General features: G+C 55.9%; 1 protein-coding gene across 1 annotated transcript in view; it reads right to left on the bottom strand.

The window, feature by feature from the left end:
* Tekt5 (tektin 5) overlaps window positions 1-20,213 on the bottom strand; it is a 73,550-nt gene that overhangs the window by 39,278 nt on the left and 14,059 nt on the right. Inside the window, exons 5-6 of the mRNA XM_077106120.1 lie at window positions 19,719-19,941; window positions 496-650 (exon numbers count right to left, since the gene is read on the bottom strand). Of these exons, the coding sequence (XP_076962235.1) occupies window positions 496-650; window positions 19,719-19,941 (378 nt within the window). The remainder of the gene's footprint in view (window positions 1-495; window positions 651-19,718; window positions 19,942-20,213) is intronic.

Here is a 20,213-nt window from a genome sequence, read left to right as displayed (position 1 = left end):
TGGGAGTCAGGGAGGAGGGAGGTGGGAGTCAGGAAGGTGGGAGGTGGGAGGAAGGAGGTGGGAGGTGGGAGGAAGGAGGTGGGAGTCAGGGAGGTGGGAGGTGGGAGTCAGGGAGGTGGGAGCTCAGAGAGGAGGGAGGTGGGAGTCAGGGAGAGGGGAGCTCAGGGAGGGGGAGCCTGGCGAGAGAAGGGAGGCCATCAGGGCTCCAGGTCCACCTGGAAGGCTGATATCTCCTCAGCTGTGGAGGACAGCGAGGTTTCCTGAGCCCAGAGCACAACCCCTGGTGATAAGTGCTGCGTGCCCAGGCAGGGAGAGGAGTGCTGTGGAGCAGGACAGCAGGCTGGACTCACGTCTGGTCTCCCTCCACCACATACGCACGCTGCCCTGTGTGGGCTGGAGGTCCTGTTAGCTCCCAGATTCCTGGGAGTTCCTGCGATCCACCCCTCCCCTTCCCGGGTCCCCAAGTGTCTCCCCAAACCCACCAGCACCACTCACTTGAACTGCGGGATGTCCCTGCACAGCTCCACGTTGGGGCGCCGGTTCCGGCATGCCAGCCTGGTCTGCGCCACCTTCAGCGGGCACTCCTTGGCTATGATGGCCCTCTCCAGCAACATGATGGTGTTCTCTGCTTGGAAGATCTCCTGCAGCGTCTGTGGGGACCACGAGGCCGTCACCACCCATGGGACTCCCTGGCCTCCTCCCACTTTGGGCCTGCAGGGAGCCGAGGCCAACTCAGGGAGCCACTGGGAAGTGCTTAATTACTCCTGCCCCACCCCTGGACCCTTGTGGTGAGGGTCTTCACCCTAAGAGGGTCTTGGGGAGCAGGTTCGGGCACCTCTGGCCACCACAGCCCACACTGTGAATGCTGGAGGTGGGCAGAGCCGAGATTCAAGGTCTTGCCTTGAATCTCCAGTGTCCATGGATGCAGCCCATCAGTGTTCAGTGGGAAGACAGGGAAGAGGGCTTGAGGACTGACGTGGAGCATTCAGAACAGCCGCTCATCTCCAAGGCTGTTTTCATCGGAATTAGTGTGGGCTGCTCCGTGTCTATTTTACAATCTTATTATCATTCCCAGTAACTAGGTCAGTAAACGGAGAAGAAGGAGAGAAACTTTTCAGCTTGTGCCTAGAAACCTTTTGCCCACTAACATGCCACCCTCGTGCCCTACAGTTGGGGAAGTTCAGATCCCAAGCAGGGGCGGAGGAGTCTGCTGGGGAGGGCCGCTCTGAGTCCTGTTCTGCGTGGAGGTTCTGCAGGTAGAAACCCGGGAAGAACGAATCATCAGCACAATGCGTCAGGCTGCGCTCCTGGTACGAAGCCTGCTGGATCTCCACGGAAGAGGAAGGAAAATCAGAACAAGGAAAGGTTGGAAAGGGTTGTCACTTGTGTTGGGAGTCTTCTGTGTGATTCTCTCTGCTTCTGTGTGTAGGAGAATTTCCATAATAAAGAATGAGAGCACTGCTAAAGAGTGGGCACGCCCGGCCAGCCCAGCCAGCCCGGTACCAGAAGGACCCAACCTTGCACTTGGCCCCCATAAGCACACCAGGGATGGACCCACACACTAAACAGACATCAGACACTCTGCTGTCACCCAGTGGCCCCAGATCTCTGAGCAGCTATATTTTTCTGGGAGTCCCTCTTCTGCAAGGAGGCTCTTGTGGGAGGGCTGTGCTGGTAGAACCCCATGGTGAGGACCATGTCCTGGCATGCCTAGAGGTGGCACCCGCCAAGATGTGCTGATACTATCCATTATCGATTTCCCTTGGCCCAGAGATCCAATACCATTTAAGAAGCCCACTCAGCAGCTCCCCCAATAACAAGAAGTTGCTGGGATTAGTGCTTGAGGCTGGCCTGCCATCCTGTGGGGGCATTCACTTTGTGTGCCGCCATCTTGAAACCAAGCGGTGTTCGCTGTGTGTCCGCCATTTTGAAACCAGACAACAACCAGTAAGTGTCTTTTCTATTTAGAAACCCTATTAGGAAATTCCCATCATCAAAGTCATGGATGTCTGGAGAAAGAGACAGAAAGGCCAGAGAATGAGAAAAGATTGATGACATCAAAGGGACCAGTGAAACTACAGGACACCCAGTTAAATTTGAATTTCAGGTAAACAGTATGTGTGTGTCCCATGGTGAACCAATTGGATGTGTTCTCCCAAAAGCCACATAATGGAGCCCTAGTTCCAACGTGTAGGCATTGGAAGATGGAGCATTTGGGAAGTGATTAGGTCATGAGAATGGCGCCCTCGTGAACAGGGCTAGGGCCCTTGTAAGAGGCCAGAGAGCTACCTCCATCTCTTCCACCACGAGAAGTCAGCCCCCAGCGGAACTGGCTGTGCTGTCACCCTGTGGTGGACTTGGGCCTGTGGAACTGTGAGAAATAAATCTCATTGTTTATGAGCCTCCTCGTCCATGGTACCTTGTTATAACACCCCAACAGACTAAGTCATCACCCACCGCGTGAGGTAGACTGACTCAGCATGATTCATTGTTGATCTGATGCTGAGGGTTAACGGGTGTCCTGCATTTCTATTTGCTAAATCTGGTAAGCCACAGTCGTAGCTAGATAAACACTGAGTGCATGATTGGCTGTGGGATCTGGAAGGCTGTATTGTCAACCACTCCCCAGCGGTTCTTATGCACATGAGAGTTTGGGAACAGTCTGCCCCCCAGATAATCTGGACCTATATCCCTAAGGTTTTGAGATGGGAGAAAAGTGATTCCACATTAACATGCCGGTGCTCCTGAGTGGGGTCGGACGGTGCGGACAACACCCAGGGCCCGCCTGGATTCTCCAGCCAGGTTCCTTCCCCCTTATCTGAGCTGTCAGACATTCACAGACACCGGAGGATGGCTGTTTCAGTGAGTCAGAGGCACACGCTACAGGCACCAAGAAACGGCTTTAAAGACAATCTGTCCAAGTGTGAGAGCCCTGGCCTCCCTGTCGGCCTAAGAGAAGAGCCTACGGTTCTGACACTTAGCGAGCGCGGGAGCCTGTTTCCTGGGAGTGAGTGGAGATGGGCGGCTGAGTTGGGACTGGGCGGAGGCGGCCCAGCCTCCTCCACGCACACCTGGGAGGGAGGCTGGCCCCACCAGCTCCCAGGGAGCCCCAGAACAGAGTGAGCTCTCGCTAGTGGAACGTGGCCCAAGAGTGGGCCCATGGGGCCCAGGGTGTGGGTGCCACGTAAGCACTTCACCCCTCCTGGAAGTCCTGGGGACTTTCCTGGGAATCTTGCCCCTTGGGGGAGGGTTCTGGGGGACGTCAGCGGTCCCCCTGGGCCTGGTATGGGAGAAAATGCAGCCTCACATAGCTGACAAGTGCTCCGTGGTGCCCCACGGCCCAGGGACACCGCTGAGGCTGCCCTCCCTTTGCCTCCTTCACGGTCCTTGCCCTTGGTGCCCCTGCTCAGGGCCGGGCCAGCCTCACCAGGCCTGATGCTCTAACAAGGCCTGGTCCTGGGCCAGGGAAGGGCGTTCGCGCATGTGCTCTGTCACCAAGCCTGGGGCTCCCTGTGTGGGCCTCCTTAGCAGCAAGCAAGGATCTGGGCAGAGGGCCCAGTGGGACAGGGCACACAGTCCCCTCCTGGTGGCCTTTAGGTTGTACACGTTTCACTTTCCTTTGCTCCTTTAATGCTGTGGACACCTGCAACCCCCCACGTGGCAGGACCACGCCCTCCTCCACCCCAGCAGCCCTAGACCCTCTGCCCGCTCTTGGAAGGTCCCTCTGGTGCTGCACACGGGTGGGGGCACTCCAGGCCTGAATCCCTCGCGGGCACAGCCACACCTGGGCTGCTCACCAAGGTGGCTCCAGGCCAGACCGGCACCGGAACCCTCCCGTGGACATCTCATTAGAGGTGCAAATCAATCCCCTGCGGAAGGTTCCGGCAACATTCCCTGATTTTAGATGAGGAAAGTGAGACCATTATCTCTGGCCACTTCCTCTTCAAACCTGCTGGCCACACCCGGCTCGTCTCCCCAGAGGGGCAGGAGCGGCCGTGGGATCGCCAGGCGACAGGCTCCGACTGAGTGCCCACGGTCTGCGTGCCTTGGTCGGTGCTGCTGGCTTCCATTCACCCAGCTGACCAAGTGTCTCTTCTAAATAAACGTAATTTTTTAAAAAATTGAAGAGACCTTTAAACCGAGGTGCCCGTAAGTCCTGGAGCACAGGGTACGGCAAAGTCGAGGAGACGCTCCAGAGAGACCGCATTTGGGAAGCCCCAAGTCCTGCTGCGTGTCCCCAGGAAGGTCAGACGTGCAGGAGAGGGAGCACGTCGGAGCGGGGGAGGGCCCGGTGGTGCCCAGGGGGGACCGACTGCAGCTTGCGCCCCCATAGCCCTCGGCAGCACCTCTTGAGTGAACCCGTCTGTGGTTTTCCAGAACCTCGGGGTTTTCCTCAACTGGCTGCTCTAGAACCATCTGGTGACGCACACCCCCGGCCCAGGCCGCAGCAGGTGTGAACACTGCCAAAAAGTGTTCCCGTCACCTCTGTCCAGCCCCGCCACTCAGAGCCTGGGCCATCCCCATCACAGGGAGCTCCCACAGCCACCCCCAGGCCTGAAAGCCGGGGGGCTCCAGAGCTCCAGAACCTGGGGAGAGCGGCCCCCACCTCCAGGCCAGGAGCAGAGCACTGTGTGAGGTGACCAGGGACAGGGCAGCCTCACTGCTGGGCACTGACGTGGCCTTTTTGGAGAGCGAGTCAATGGGACCAGACCCACCTTGGGGACCTGCGCGTCCCAGTGAGTCAGTCCTGGGTATATCCTGTAGGAAATTGTCACCGTGACCCCCAGGTCACACACGTTCCTCGCAGCGTCGCCCCTGGTGGGCAGCCAGCTGCCAGCCACCAGGTGCCATGACTTTGCGCCTCCAGCGCTCTGTGAGGAGGCTCCGCCGGGCACGGCCTCCGCACTGGGCCTCTGGAACCAGCCGGGTGAGGAGCGCAGGCGGCACAGGCACAAGACCACAGGATCCCTCCTGAAAGCATTAAATATCTACAGAACACCACACACGGATGAGAACACAACTGCACCAAGAGAGTCGCAGGACAATCACACTGGGCATCCTGGGGGAAAGAGTGACCAGGCCACGCGGCGAGGAGACAGGGACAGGCGAGGGAGAACTCAGACGGACTGCACACTCATCCGTCTTCACAGGGCTCCGAAGGGAAACTCCCTGCAGCCCTAAGAGATTCAAAGTGTCCTTCAAAAATAATGTCCTGATTTTTTAAGGGAGAATTTTGAAAAAAAAATACCATCTAATGGTAAAAGCCATTCCCAAGGCTGGCGGCCCAGGGGAACGCTGGAGTTAGCACTCCTGCAGCCGCGCCCCGCCCGCGCCGCTTCTGGTCTCCAGGGCCTGGGCTGCGGCCTGGGCACCAGGACTCCTCAGACACTCCGGGGTGATGCAGGCAGGGTCAAGAACCAGGGGCGCAGGTGACACAGCGATATGCACAGACAAGGAGCCTCCCTCCGTGAGGAAGCTAATGGCCGCAGGCAGAACTGGGCACAGAAGCCAAGGTGTCCCAGTGGAACCCAAGTGGCCAGGGGGTGGGGGAGTCTACCTGGATGAACCTTGGAAACCGGGGACTCAGCCCTCAGGCCCAGAGCGGGCCTCTTCCTGCGTGACCCGGAATGCAGGGTTGGGCCTGAAAACGTGGCCAGTGGGTGGACCTCTTGGCTGCCCCCCACAGGGCTGGTGAGACCGGGCGTCGGCGCACTCCCAGCTCTTCCCAAGGGGCAGCTTCCCCCGGAAACACACCCTGTAAAGGGCCACAAGGAAGCCGTGGCACCTGGCTCCCCACCTGCCCCGCCAGACGCAGCAATCTCTCACATCCAGGGACAAACACAGGGCTGCGTCGCTGCCTGGTCCCCAAGCTGGGAGGGCTGCTCTGGGACCCAGACCCCTCCCCAGGGACATTGATCTTTCTGTTCCCACAATGCTGGGGCAGCAAGGGAAGAGGCTCCTGGGCACAGTCATCCTGGAGGCTGGGCGGGGCCGCTGGGGATTGGCCCAGGGGGTCACCCCATGGGAGGAGTCTTGGCACCCGGGTCTGGCAGCCAGCCCTGCCTTTCCCGCCCTGGCCAGGAGCAGGAATTCAGTCCCAAAGAGGGTGTGGGAGGGGATGCTCACCTCTTTCCCTCTCCCAGCCCCGAGTTCTACACCCTCATGCTGTGGGGTGCCACCATCAAGGAGAGCCTAAGCCTGTCACATGCCCTGCCTCCAGGGACAGTCCTCTGCCATCTCTCTGCGTCCACACATTCCAGCTCCTGCTCTTACTTGCTGTGTGACCTTGCATAGATCACAACTTCTCTGTGCCTCATGCAATCTGGGCTCGACATCCATCGAGGCCTGTCTAGCTGCAGACACCGTGTGGAGCACTTTTGTTTGACTGTAAAACTGATATATAATAACCCACCCGCAGGGCTACGGTGAGGACTAAACGGGAGAAGTGTGATGTCACCTGGTGTGGACTGAGGGGTGCCCATACACTGGCAAACATCATCTCTGAGTGTGTCCGGGAGGGTGTTCCTGGAAGAGACGAGCCTTTGAACTGAGGGACTGAAGAGCCACGTCCAGTGTGGCTGGGCCTCATCCCACCACCAAGGCCCACGTGGGACAAAAAGGCAGAGGGGTTAGGGGGTGGGTTCCTTCCCTGGGAACTGAGGGCTCCTAGACCCCAGCTGCACCCCACAGGCCCCCGATCAGGCCCTTGAGACTGAGATTCAATCTGCCCCATCTTTCCAGGGTGCTCTAAGTCTCCCAAGTCAGCCCCGCTAGACTGAAGAGTCCCTCAGGTCTCCGCTGACACCCTCAACTCGGTCCTCTTACACAGGTAAGTGTACGGCGCAGCTGCCAATAGAACTTTATTTGCAGAGACACCTGTGGGTGGGTGCTCGGCCTCCTCTGTGAGCTTGCAACCTCTGCCGTGGCCCGTCACAGAGAAGCCACCCCTCTGAGCTGCCTGTCTGAGGTTTCTAGGTGGTGAAACCTGTGGTCAGGTTGCGGGGTTTAGGCAGATCTCTGGCTCCGATTCAGAGGACAGACGGGGACCAGGCTGGGGATGCTGAGGGACAGCAGGACTCACACCACGTTGGTGTGGAGAGACGCAAAGGAACGCAGTCAGGAGGGTATTCAAAAGGGAAAACGAGAAGGACTTGCTAACTGAGGGAACTGGACAGTGAGAGGCCAGGATGGGTCATGGGCCACGGACTTCAGCCTGCCCACCCCTAGAATCAGGAACAACCTCCAAAAGGGAGGTTGGGAGCCACCAGCCTGTGCCTCCACTGCGGAGGCTGTGGCCTTGGCAAACCGCCAGCCCTCTCTGGGCCTGGTTTCCCGTCTGTAAAGTGGAGCTGATAATGGTATTCGGCCAGAGGCTGACTCCGAGGAGCACTCTCGGTGACCCACACGATGTGTCCTATCTACCCACCCACCTGCCGAGCCACCTACTATTCATCCTTTTCCCATCCTCCCTCTTTAAATCTAGGCCTTCCTTCCAAGTCCCGTGGCCGTGGGAGGTGGGGGGCTCCTGTGTTCACCAGCAGCCCTGACGTCTACCCCGTAGCACACTTCCTGCCCCCACTTGCAACAACTAAAATGTTTCCAGATCTTGCTAATGTCCTGGGGCAGGGCAAGAGGAAAATAAAACTGGCTCGAGTCCCAAATTATCAACCCTATTATTGTGGTTATGATGAGCCTGGGGGAAATGCCCCCACTACCCCCAAACTAGATCAAGACTCCCCTGCTCTGCCCTAGCATCGCTGGGGGATGGGTGGGCAGGAGGGCTTTCAGCAAATCTCTTGTCCTCAGTCTTCTCATCTGTAAAATGGGGCTCATAATAACCCCTTCTCATAGGGTCACGAGGGAGAGAGGAGTGAAGCTGAGCCAAGCTCTGAGAACCTTGGCTACACTGAGTCAGGGTACTGGGTCTTTTTTTTCTCCTTCCACTTGCAGCAGGGGGAGCAAATTCAGCTATGATCATCCTCCCTCATCTGGTTGGAAGCAAACTTCCACCCTGACCCAGCACCCAGGGTGTGGAAAGGGTGAGGTCCCCACTGGGAACCGTCTCCGGCCACGCATGGCGTGTGAAAGGCGATCATCCGGTCTGCCGCCCACGAAACCAACCCTGGCTCAGCGGGAAAGTGCGCATGTTCCTGGCTGGAATAGAAATCCACAGCTTTGAAAGGGAAGATACTACCTTTGGCAACATCGTTTGCCAGGGAAAACTCTCTGCCAACATCTTGTGACAGCAGAAAAAGTCTCTGAGGCCAGGAAATGATTTTTGATGTGGAGGGAAAAAATGGATCTATCTAGCAGATCCAGCCGACGTTAGGCTTCTGCATGCTTTGTGCTACCTTGCAAATTTATTGTTTTCCAGAACTGCATGAAGCCAAGGGGTTTCCAAGGAGATGTCTGGCTCTATGCGGATTTCCCAGTTTGGGAAGGGGGTAGAGAGTCTGGAATAATTTTTCTGGTCAGATGATGGAAGATTTTCAAGTTCAGCCAAGCCAAGAAGTAAAGAGAGAAAAGAGAAGAAGGCTCCGGAGAGCCGTGGCCAGGAAACAGGACAAGAACACTCCCAGGCGGGGTTCTTTGGCTCAGCACCTTGACATTGGAGTGTGCAGAAGCTCCTGGCCTCCGAGCACTGTGTGCTAGTAGCATTCCCAACAGTTGTGAAAACAAAAAGTGTTTCCAGACACTGGCAAATGCCACAGGGGAGCACATTCGCCTTGGTTGAGAGCCCTTCTCCAGGGCAGATGTGAGCAAGCCCAGCTCCCGGCTGCTTCTGCAAGCAGTGAGTCAGCCGCCTTCAGACAATGCCAGACCAACCCGGGTCTCCGCTACAGAGTGGCAGTCTGGGGCCAGTGTCCTGAACGTCCTGCAGGATCTGGAAGCAGGAGAGGGGGTGATCCCTGCTCGGGAGGAGGCCTTGATGGTCCTGTGAAAATCCACGGTGATCCACAATCCTGGCTCAGGCCTGGAGGATCTTGACACCTGTCACAATTTTTAATTGTTTGCTTTTTTTTTAAATTGTCTCCCCCACTAGAATCAGGTCCCTGAAGGCGAGGATCTGGTCTTTCACGCTCACTGTTGTGTCCCAAGCCCTAATTCACTGCAGCAAATAGGATCTGCTGAGAACACATCCGCTGCAGGGAGAGAGGGAAGAGGGAGGGCTCACATTTGGTCACCGACACCTGGAGTGTGCACCCGGGGCTTGTTAAGCCTCAGACTCCTGGGTCCCACCTGCAGAGTTTCTGATTCAGTGGGTCCAAGATGGACCCTGATCATCTACATTTTTAACAGGCTCCCAGGGGGAGTTCATGCTGCTGGCCCAAGGACCACACCTAGAGAACCACTGTTCTGAACGCCAAACTGTTCTCAGTCATGGGTCTCAATCCTGGGAATGAGCATCATCAGGGGGACTTTAAAGGGTCTACTCCAAGGCCACACCCTGACCAACAAAACGAGAATCCCCGGAGGGGCCCCAGACAACCCGGATTCCCATGCGCAGCTAAGGGCGGTACCATTTCGGCTCCTCACAGATGGAAGGATCATCCCTTTCTTCGGGACAGGAAACAGTCAGAGGGGATGGTTCCTTTCCCAAGATCCCGTACCCTATCAAAGTTCAACCGGGTGCTGGGTGCGGGTCCCCGCTTGGGCAGGTCAGAAATCAGACCATGGCTTTAGAGCGGAGGTTCACCCATCACCTGACTCTGCTCCTACTCGCAAGGACTTGTCAACTGCTCCCACCTGACAGAGGAGGAAACTGAAGCAAAGACAGGTCGTGCAACCTGGCCATGGTGACAGGGCGACAAAATGCCGGAGCCAGAGTTGAAGCCAGCTAACCCTAACCCTGGGCAGCCTCCCTCACGGACGCCCCGCCCACGGACGCCCCGCCCACGGACGCCCCGCCCACGGACGCCCCGCCCACGGACGCCCCGCCCACGGACGCCCCGCCCACGGACGCCCCGCCCCCGCACGCCCCGCCCCCGCACGCCCCGCCCCCGCACGCCCCACCCCCGCACGCCCCACCCCCGCACGCCCCACCCCCGCACGCCCCACCCCCGCACGCCCCGGATTGGCTGAGGCCAGCGGAAGTGGGCCATGGAGAAGACACCTGTGCCCCTGCCACTGGGTGGTATTCTCAGAAGGAGCTGGCGCAGGCCTGGCAGAGCTGCTCGTCGTGTGCCGCTGTGTTCCTTCTCGCCCAACCTCCTGTAGCATATCAGGGCTCTCTTCCCAGCTTTGGGCTTGGCCCTGATTTTCCCATGCCACTGGTGCCTCTTTCATTGGGCACAGTGACCCTGGACCCACCACTGGTGACGCAATGCCCATCCTCCCACTCCCCCACCCCCAGGCCGGAGCTCTGGCAGACCCATCTTGCTGGCCTATCTCGGTACACACCACCCATGTGAAGTGGCACCCCCTTTCTCCACAGAAAAGCCTGCTGCATCATGGCTGATTCAGGACTGTCAGCAAAAGAGTCCAGTGTGGATAAACTTCCCAATTTCATGTTGCCCTGTTTACTTGGCCACTGGCCAAGAAGATAGGAGCACTCCAGGTGCTGGACACCCCCTTACTACTTTTCACAAACTTATCCAGTATAGTAGTTTGTAGGAATGTGCAAACCAGGCCTCTGGCCTTGAGCTGGGCTTCACAGAGATGTCTACATTTTTTTTTTTTTAAAAGAGAGAGGAGAGAGAGAGAGAATTTTTTGATATTTATTTTTTAGTTATCGGCGGACACAACATCTTTGTTTGTACGTGGTGCTGAGAATCGAACCCGGGCCGCACGCATGCCAGGCGAGCGCGCTACCGCTTGAGCCACATCCCCAGTCCCAGATGTCTACATTTTTAAGATAAGTTACAAATGAGCCCATGGTAACAGCTGGCAGGGGGAGGAAAGAAGGGGAGAAGAAGCTCTCCCCTTCTCAGGTGCTGTCCTTGAAGGGTTAACGTGCCCAGAACAGTGAGAGAAAAAGCTGCTTTTGTGTGAACTTCTGCAGACTGTGAACTTCTGAACCCTCCCCTTACATGCTGGGTATAAAACTCTGAAACTCCCTGAACTCGGGGTTCAGGGGATTGACTGATTACAGCAAAGGCTGTGCCCTCTGAACCTGGCTGCAGCCAAATAAAACTGTTTCCTGCCGTCTTCCGTGCCACGCCTCGTTGGTCCCTACAACACATGCATAAGGATGACAACTGGACCTGCAGTGACTCTGGAGGGCCTTTGAGTCCTCTTGGCACTAAGGTGAACAACAGGAAGAGAGACCTATGGCCTTAGGTGGCCCTGAGCCTTCTCCTGAGGGCACAGTGGTGAAATGGCTGGGAACCTCACAGTGGTCCATCGGGAAACCACATGAACACCAGCCCAGGACCTACAGGACAGTCGTCTTGAACAAGTGGGGGATGGCTTTTAGGGATGGAGATGCTCTGAGGATCCAAGCCACAGAATGCATAGTCCAGCTTTTATGCCCCCACATTTCTCTCTTCTAGAAATTTGCAGTTTATAAAAAGGTAACCGGCCCCCTCAGGCAACGGCCTTAAATTCAGGGCTCAACCAGGTCTGAAGATCCAGTGCTAGAGCACTAGCCTAGTGCCCAGAGGGCCTAGGTTCAACCCCCAGACCACAAAACAAACACCACAGAAAAACAGATCTGAGAATTCTGGAGTTTTTCTCCCTAAAACACCCACCCTCCTCCGTTTCTTGCCTGAAATTCCTTTAGAGCAGAGTTTCTCAGCCCAGCACCTGCTGACACTGGGCTCTCGTCCTTCTCTGGCGTGAGGGTGTCCTGGGCAGTGTAGGACATTGAAGGGCACCCCTGGCTGCTGTACATGGGGTGCCAGGAGCACCCCCTCAAGCAGGAGTAGCAACCAAAGATGTTTCCAGGCACATGTCCCCTGGGGGACGGTCACCCCCAGCTGAGAACCTCCAAAAGGATGTCCACCTCTATGAAAAGCATACTGCTGAGAGGGAAAGCCCAAACCAGATGAGCAGCGGCCATCCGTGAGAGTGCCCACATGGGAAAGGCCAGCCTGGGAGGTGGGGAGTGGGTGCTGTTCTCAAGTCAGTACCCGGAGGAAAATAGGGGCTGGTTAAAATGATCCCTGGGATCTGGTCACCATGCCTCAGGACACATGGCTGCTTCCTTAGCTGAAGGCTACGGCATTCCAGGGCTGTTTTAAAAGATGGCTGCCCCCTCATGGCCAAAGCGAGCCGTCACGCTGAGGCAGGAGGAACCATTCTGCCACTAATTTCAGTCACTGGGTCTCATCCTCATACTATTTCCCAGCCCCACGTGTCACCTGGACAATTATTTAATATTTTTCTTCAAATAAACTCCAATTTCAGGCTTCACTGAATGTACTTAAAATGGAATCTTTTTTTAAGTACTGGGGGTTGAGCCTGGGGTCTCGTGCATGCTAGGCAAGCACTCTACCCTTGAGCTACACCTTGGAAAGGAGTCTTTATATCATTGCCACAAGGGGAAACGAGTCCCCTTTTCCACTAACAGAAGGCCCCAGAACAATAAAGAAAATGAAAAAAAAAAAAAGGTTATTAATTCTAACAGGAAGAGAGACCCTTCCAGGGTCCTCAGCCTGAGGCTGGAGGCCTTGCTGTTGGAAAGGAAGATGGGCGAGGGAGGGAGGTGTCAGAGTGAGGGGGACCCAGGGATCTTGCTCTTTGGCACTGCTAGGATGGATGGTGGGACTGAGGAGAGGGGAACTTTCTCGCCGGCCCTCCGTGGTGCTTAAGGACATGTGGTGAGCACAGGGCAGCTCCAGGCAGCTCAGCCGGCGCCACTTCCCAGGGCTCAGCTAGTTTTAGAAACCAGCCGTCAGTAGCTTGGCCACAGGCCCCGAAACTGGACGTGATCCTGCTGTTACAAAGCACAGAAGCCTTTCCCGCTCCACAATGGGTTGCAGACCTCCTGGGACACACAGGGCTGGGCAGCCACACGAGGGACCTCAGATCCCCAGCCTGGCTCTTGCCACTCAGACACAGAGCCTTCCTGCCCAGGCCTTCCCGGGAAGAGGTGGTTTTGCTGATGCTGATGGCCACTTGAAAGTCAAAACCCCCAAGAAATTTCAGCCTAAAAGGCAGCCTTCAAGGCCACATTCCTAGCCCTCTGGGGTCTGGTCCAACCCTCCCCAGGCCTGGTTGCTTTCTGCATCTGCCTCCCTGAATTTCCCGAGACACAAAACAGAATGTGAAACACCAGAGCCAGGGGCACCGCAAGTGTGGGAAGGGGCCGCGAGGGGGAGGTGGGGACTGGGAAAAGTGGAGGGCCAAGCCCAGTCCCAAGAGAGGCTGGGGCCACCCAGCTCCAAGCCACTGTTTCCCTGGGAGCTCTGAATGGCTAGAGCCACCAACATTTTAGAATTTCAAAAAATGTGAAATCTCCATTTTTTTTTAATCAAAATATATATACACTCTTTAATTCTGTGAGTATACATACAAATGTGTGGACCCCGCTCCTCACAGCAGCTCTATTTACAACAGCCCCAAACTTGTGAATGTTCATCAGTAGGTAAGCGGATAAGAAAACAGGAGTCTGTGTGTAACCTGCAGTGGGTCGTAGCCGTAAACCCACTGCTCAGCAGAAAAATCAACTGTGACTCTCAAAACATTTTTCTGGAGGGGAAAAAAAAGCCAAATTAAAAAAAAAAAAAAAAGCCCATATAGTATGTCTCCATTTATATAAATTCTAGAAAATGAAAACTAACCCGTGGGGACGGAAAACAGATCTGTGGGGTGGGAAGTGGGGGAGGGGCAGGGGGAGCGTGACGGAGGGGCACAGGAACTCTGGGTGATACCTATGGCCACCACCTGGATGGAGGTGTTGGCTGTATGACCTACAATGTCAAAGTTTCTCAAATTGTACATTTGAAATATGTATATTAAATATAAATAAAGTGGTTAAAAGAAAAATGTGAAAGCCAAGTAATCTGCAGGTCCAGCTCAGCATCCCCTGGTCAAACCCACTCGGTCAGCATTTACTTAGAATCCACCAGAACACGCCCCAGGCAGCGTGCAGGGCGCTGGGGTCGCAGAGGTGAGGGCCATGGAGGGACTCCGCTGACAGCCTGGCAAGTGCCTGGTGTGGCCAGGGTCCAGCGATGGCCTGCAGTACTGGTAGGTATTACCCCAAGAGCCTGTCCTCTGCTCTCCTGATCCCGAAGAATCAGAAGCAACTGAGCTGTTTTCTATCAACCTATCAACCTTCTCAAGGATGGGATGTTCTGAACTAGCAGCCAGCTCATCAGTCGACCCCAGAGTGGAAAACCTCAGAGATGGGCCGTCTCAGAAGCAGACAGAGACCACAGCGACAATCCAGTGAGAGACGGGGAGGCTCTGGGAGGAGGCTGAGGGGGTAGAAGCAAGAGGCTCACCAGGTTGGCTGATGGAGTGGGGGTGGCTGGGACAGAGAGGGGCATCCAGGGGACCCTGAAGTTCGGGGATGAGCCCCTGGAAGCCCCTGGAAGCCCTGGCAGCATCTGGAAGTTGGAGCTGCCAAGTGGGACAGGGGGGACTCCATGCAGAGCCGTGGGACAGTGGGGTCCTGGAGCTGGGCTCCAGCCTGTGGGTTCAGATGCCTCGAGAGCCCGCGGAGGCCCATCAGGGGCTAGTAACTACCTGCTGAACCGCTGTGGCCGGAGGCGCCCGGCATAGACCATAACCATCCAGTCCCTTCCCGGGCTGCCACATGTTCTCAGTGACTGTCACCACCCCATCTGCCCCCCAGCTCCTCTCTGCTGCCTCTGACTACAGGGAATCCAACAGCATGTGCCGGGTGCAGCCATCAAAGGCATCAGGGAAACGGGCGTGTGATTCTAGGACCTCAAGACGGGTTCCTGGTGTGTCTGGCCCAGCACGGTCCCCAGCACCTCAGCTCATGTGACCCGTGTTACAGGAAAATGAGGTTTTGACTTAAGGGCTTGTGCTGCCCACCAGGGGTGACAGAAACCCTGGAGAAGCATCGACATCTGCACAAATTGGGATGATGACGGGACGGGATGACCTGACCTGATCCCTCCAGGGAGGAGTGGCTACGCCTGGTTTGTGAGCCTGGAACAAAGTGCCATCAAAGAAAATCTGATTAGGGTTAAATCGGCTGAGGCCGGGCCTTTGGGGAAGACTTGGTTCCTCCAAGATTCTGAGTCTGGGAAAGAGGAGGAGGGAGGGGAGGGAGGGAGGGAGAGGGGGGAGGGAGGGGGAGGGGGAGGGGAGGGAGGGGAGAGGGGGGAGGAGGGGAAGGGGGAGGGAGGGAGGGAGAGGGGGGAGGGAGGGGGAGGGGGAGGGGAGGGAGGGGAGAGGGGGGAGGAGGGAAGGGGGAGGGGGGGAGGAACAGATGCTGACCAGATGTTGGTCAAAGCCAACTCTTCTCACCATTTACGCTCTAGATGCTGCCTACAGAGCTCCGGTGTCCCCAGGGAACGTGCTCAGAATGCAGATTCTCAGGCCTGCTGGACCTGCTCAGCCAGATCTACCTTTTAACAAAGTCCCCAGGTGACCTGAGGGTCACCACACTGGCAGTGACAGGGGAAGCACAGGACCACGCCACTCTGCTTTGCCTACGGTTCCCACCCTCTCTGCCATATCCCCACGCCACAATGGCCTCACACCAATTCATTTTAAAAAGAAAAGAAAAACAAATCTTAACCATGTGTATTTTGAAATGAAACTTTATATATCACTGTTATCCATGGAAAAAAATCAAGCATCATTCGCTATAAGTGGAAAAAATCATTAAAAAAATGCATGAAATAAGACATAAGTGAAAACGTGTTATTTAACCCTGGCTGGATACTGACTCCGCCCCAAGTTCTCAGCTCGAGGCTGCCCGGATGTCCAGGGGGACGGGATGTTCCAGAGGTGAGAAGCCATCCTAGACCTGGAGGGTCTCAAAGGGACCCGAGGAGGAGGACTTTGTCACTGCAGGACTCGGTGCCATTAACCTCCACGTGTGTGATGCATTCCATGTCATTTTACCTGCCAGGATGTGGTGTCCGTGTGTGTGTGTGTGTGTGTGTGTGTGTGTGTGTGTGTGTGTGAGAGTACACTAGGATTTAATCCAAGGGCACTTTACCATGGACCTTTACAGCCCATTCATATATATATATATATATATATATATATATATATTTTTTTTTTTTTTTTTTTGCTAAGTTGCTGAGGGTCTCCTTAAGTTGCCAAGGCTGGCCTCAAATTTGCAATCCTCTTTTCTCAGCCTCCCAAGTCACTGGGGTGACAAGCATATGCACCATGACAGGTGTGCACCACTGTGCCCAGCCGGTCCCCACACCTGTGGGCACTTTCTACAGCATTGTCCCCCAAACAGCCTCCCACAAGAGGCACTTTCCCCCCACATTACGAGTTCCCCCCAAACACACTCAACTGGTAACTGGATGTAAGTGGGGCTTGCTTATCTCAGGGTTCCAATGGCCCTGGCTGGCGGAGGACTCAGTCCCCAAAGGCAGCAGCCTGCTCCCCCTCTGGCCAGCAGCCAGTTCAGTCCAGAGCCATCTCCAGTCCCTCTTCGAGCGGAGCCAGATGACCAGGAGCTGCCCCAGAGCCTTGCTGTGCTCCCGCAAGGGTGAGACCCCAGGGCAAGCGACAGAGTTTGGGGTGTGGCCTCAGGGATGGAATTCCAGGACCCCAGTGAACGAATGAGCCTGTCTACACTGCCCCAGACCACTGCCTGCATGGGGAGCTGTGTAGACCTTAACAAAATGCATTCCAATGATCCCTGGGAAAATAATTACTTTGCATCGTACATGAGGCTGGAATTTTCCAGAGGAGCCTCTTGCCGAGGGGAACCAGGCTGAGCTCAATCAATAACAGTTAATTTTATTTTATTTTTTTGGTGGTGCTGGGGATTGAGCCCAGGGCCTTGTGCCTGGGAGGGAGGCACTCCACCAACTGAGCCATATCCCCCACCCAACAGCTAAAGCTTCAAAGGAACATTTCAAATCCTCTAGCTGAGCAGGCTATTGAAAGGTGAAATGGTTGCTATATCTCTTTCTTCATCGCATCAATCTCTTCTTTTATCGTCTTAGAAAACCACCCTATGAACTAGTCACCAACCAGAAGACAGAGCCTTGCTCAGGCAGATGTCAACAGTGTCATATTGCAGTCTGGTATTTCCATATGGTGCTGGCTGGGGACTAAATAATGACGATTAATAAAAATCTACGAGGTTGCAAAATCTCTCTGATCAGCAGTGGTGGAGTTGTTGGCAATAAAGCTTCCCTGCACCCAAAGGTTCTTCTCCTCTCCGTCAGTACTACTAGTAATACTCACAGTCCCCTCCAACGGATCACTCACCGCGCACCAAGGGCTGTTCTAAGAAGGCCACAGAAACCACTCATCCATACCCCAGAAACAGAAGGCTGTAACCAGGTAGGGACCCTTACTCTGGACCCTTCCCCAGTCATCCTCAGACTGCCAAGTCCAGGAGGTGGACCGCGACAGGCAGCAGGGTTTGTCCCACCCTGAGGAATGCCTCAGGAGAAAAGCACTTGCTTGGGAGCCGCAAGACGGAAGAATCTAGGTGTCCACAGAAGGACGAATGGATAAACAAAATGTGGCCTCCACAGACCGGGGAAGGCCACTCTGCCTTAAAAAGGAAGAAAGTCTGGCACTTGTGCATGAACCTTGAAACCATTAAGCTAAGTGAAATAAGCCAGTCGCAGAAAGATAAATACCCGTGACCCCACTAAACGAGGGACTCGGGTAGTGTAACTGACAAAGGGGAGAGAGAAGTCACTGTGGCATGGGTACAGAATTTCAGTTTGAGAAGAGGGAAATCTCCCAAGACGGACGGTGGCCACGGCTGGACAACAGGTATGTACCTATGGCCACTGAACAGCACACTTAAAAATGGTTACAAGGGTACATTTTAGGCTGTATATATTTTGTCAAATAAAGGGTTTTTTTGCACAAAAGAAACTTGATATTAAAAACATTCAGTCCTTCAAGCACTATTCAAGTACACACACACACACACAACCTAATGTTGCGGTCCCTCTTCATTCATTGCACAAAGACCTCAGGAGACCCAGGCAGACACTAGCAGGGAGGGACAAGGCTGAAGCAGGATGCCTGAAGGAGATGACATGAAGGGCAAAATGACTGACCATGCCCAGCCCCAGGTGCACCAGGTGTGGGGCAAGCAGCTTACCTGCTTGAACTCAAACCCCCCAAGGTTGGCATCACCCTTGTCCCCATTGTACAGGTAAGGGACAGAAAGGCTCAGGAAGTCGTCCAGGGTACGGAGGACTCACACCCAAGCGGCCGGGCTCAGAGGGCACACTTCCAACCACGTGGAACGGGGTGCCGGCAGCGATGATCGACATGGTCCCAGGACACAGAGGCGGTGAGTATACAATCTGAGGGGATGTGGAGGATTCCCAAAAAGGGAGTGACTTCAAACTCAGGTCCGGAGCAGGGCTTGACCACTACGTCACAAGCCGTGGGCCTGGCTGTGTAAATAGAGTGTTATCAGCCCACGGACACACTTATCTGTGCACATGTTGTACCTGGCTACTTTTCGGTTCGTCAGCAGAACTGAGGGGTTGTGATGGCCACCAGGTGACCTGCGGAGCTGAAGAGGGTCACCACAATGGCCAGTCTCTCCAGATAAACTCCCCACCCTCCAGCAGGACCTACCAGCCCCTCCCCCGCTTCGTCCCCATGCCTGGCCCTTGGTGCTGTCCCTCCAGAGCACTCTGCCCTCCACCCTTGGGCTCTGGCTCTGTTCTCGACGGGAACGTCACTTGCCCTTCTGCGCCCCTCCTTGCACAGCCCCCAGCCTTCTGACTCACCCCTCGCTGCTTCCTCCTCACACGGATCGCACCTTAATCACCAGCTTCTGTTTGGTCTGCCTCCTGCACCCGGCCAAGCAGTGGCAGGTGTGGGTGGGCGAACACTGCCCGTCATTTCCATCAAACCCCGCCTGCGCCCACAGAACCTCCCCCAACAGACAATCAAAAGGGGTGCCGTCAGCAGACACAGACCAAGGCCAGCCCCTGGGCTCCCACCCCTCCAAACACACTGCTGTCCCCAAGTCCCTCCTGTGTAAATTTCACAGCCACCACTGCTCTCCAACCAGAACGGAGGTGGCCGGCGGACTGGGACCATGTGAGGTCCTCCTTCATTGCCACTGTCCATGGTGGCCTCTGGCAGCCGGAGGCTCTCTGCACTTAGGCTGAGTAGCGTGGCTGAAGGCCCTGCAGTGAGACTCCCTGGGTGACCCCAGAGTGCAAAGGGCATGACACAGACCCATAAGAGAGTGGCGGGGGGTGGGGTGCTGACATGGGGACAGGAGGAGGCGGAGGGCAGAACTTGGCAGTCCCCAGCAAGGATCGCCATGCTGTCTGGGACCCTTCAAGGCAAAGCCTACATTTCCAAAGATGCTGAGGTAGAAAGAGATGGGCTGGGGCCAGGCCCCTGGTCACGCTCAGTCCCGTGGTCCTCCCGTGGAGGAGGAAGGGCACTGGGAGCCATCAGCAGCCTCTCGGGTGCCATGGTGACAGCGAGGCCAGGCTCTGTGATCGGTGATCAAGGGGTGCTCACTCCCCAGGAAGCTCACAGCCCCTGCCCCCTTTGGGGGCGGACAGGACTACAGACCGTGGGGGGACCATTTCAAACTAGGGGTGGGCTCAACTCCCACGGCAGAGGCTCAGCAGGGGACAGAGCTCCCGGACGCAGCAGCCCACCTTAGCCAGCTGTGTCTGCAGCTTGTTCTTTGCCTCCGTCTCCTCGGCGATGCGGGCGTTGAAGGCCAGGTTGGTGTCCGTGAACTGCTTCCACAGCTGGTCGGACAAGCTCTCGAGGAGGTGCTCCGCCTCCTCCCGCAGCCGGATGGAGTTGGCCCGCATGTTCTGAGAGTGCCTGATGTTGTCGTTGCTGAACTTGGCCCAGGTATCAGGCACGGAAATCCTGCAAAAGGCACCAGGGCAGGTTTCGCACGGGGGTGACAGGGCTGACCCTGTACCCCGGGTTCTCAACCTCGTCCTTTAGGTCAAGAGTCTTTGTTGCAGAAGGTCCAGCAGCATCCCTGGCCCCACCAATGGACGCCCGCAGCCCCTCCACACACCCAGTTATGAGAACCACAAACGTCCCCCAGGGGAGGGGACACAATCGCCCCTATTGAGGACAAATGTCCTGATCCAATCCCTCCTTTAACAAAGGCTACAACTGCAGCTAGCCAG

This window comes from Callospermophilus lateralis, chromosome 19 (assembly GCF_048772815.1).
Source record: "Callospermophilus lateralis isolate mCalLat2 chromosome 19, mCalLat2.hap1, whole genome shotgun sequence".
Lineage (NCBI taxonomy): Eukaryota > Metazoa > Chordata > Mammalia > Rodentia > Sciuridae > Callospermophilus > Callospermophilus lateralis.
This window is presented reverse-complemented; position numbering and strand designations above follow the sequence as displayed.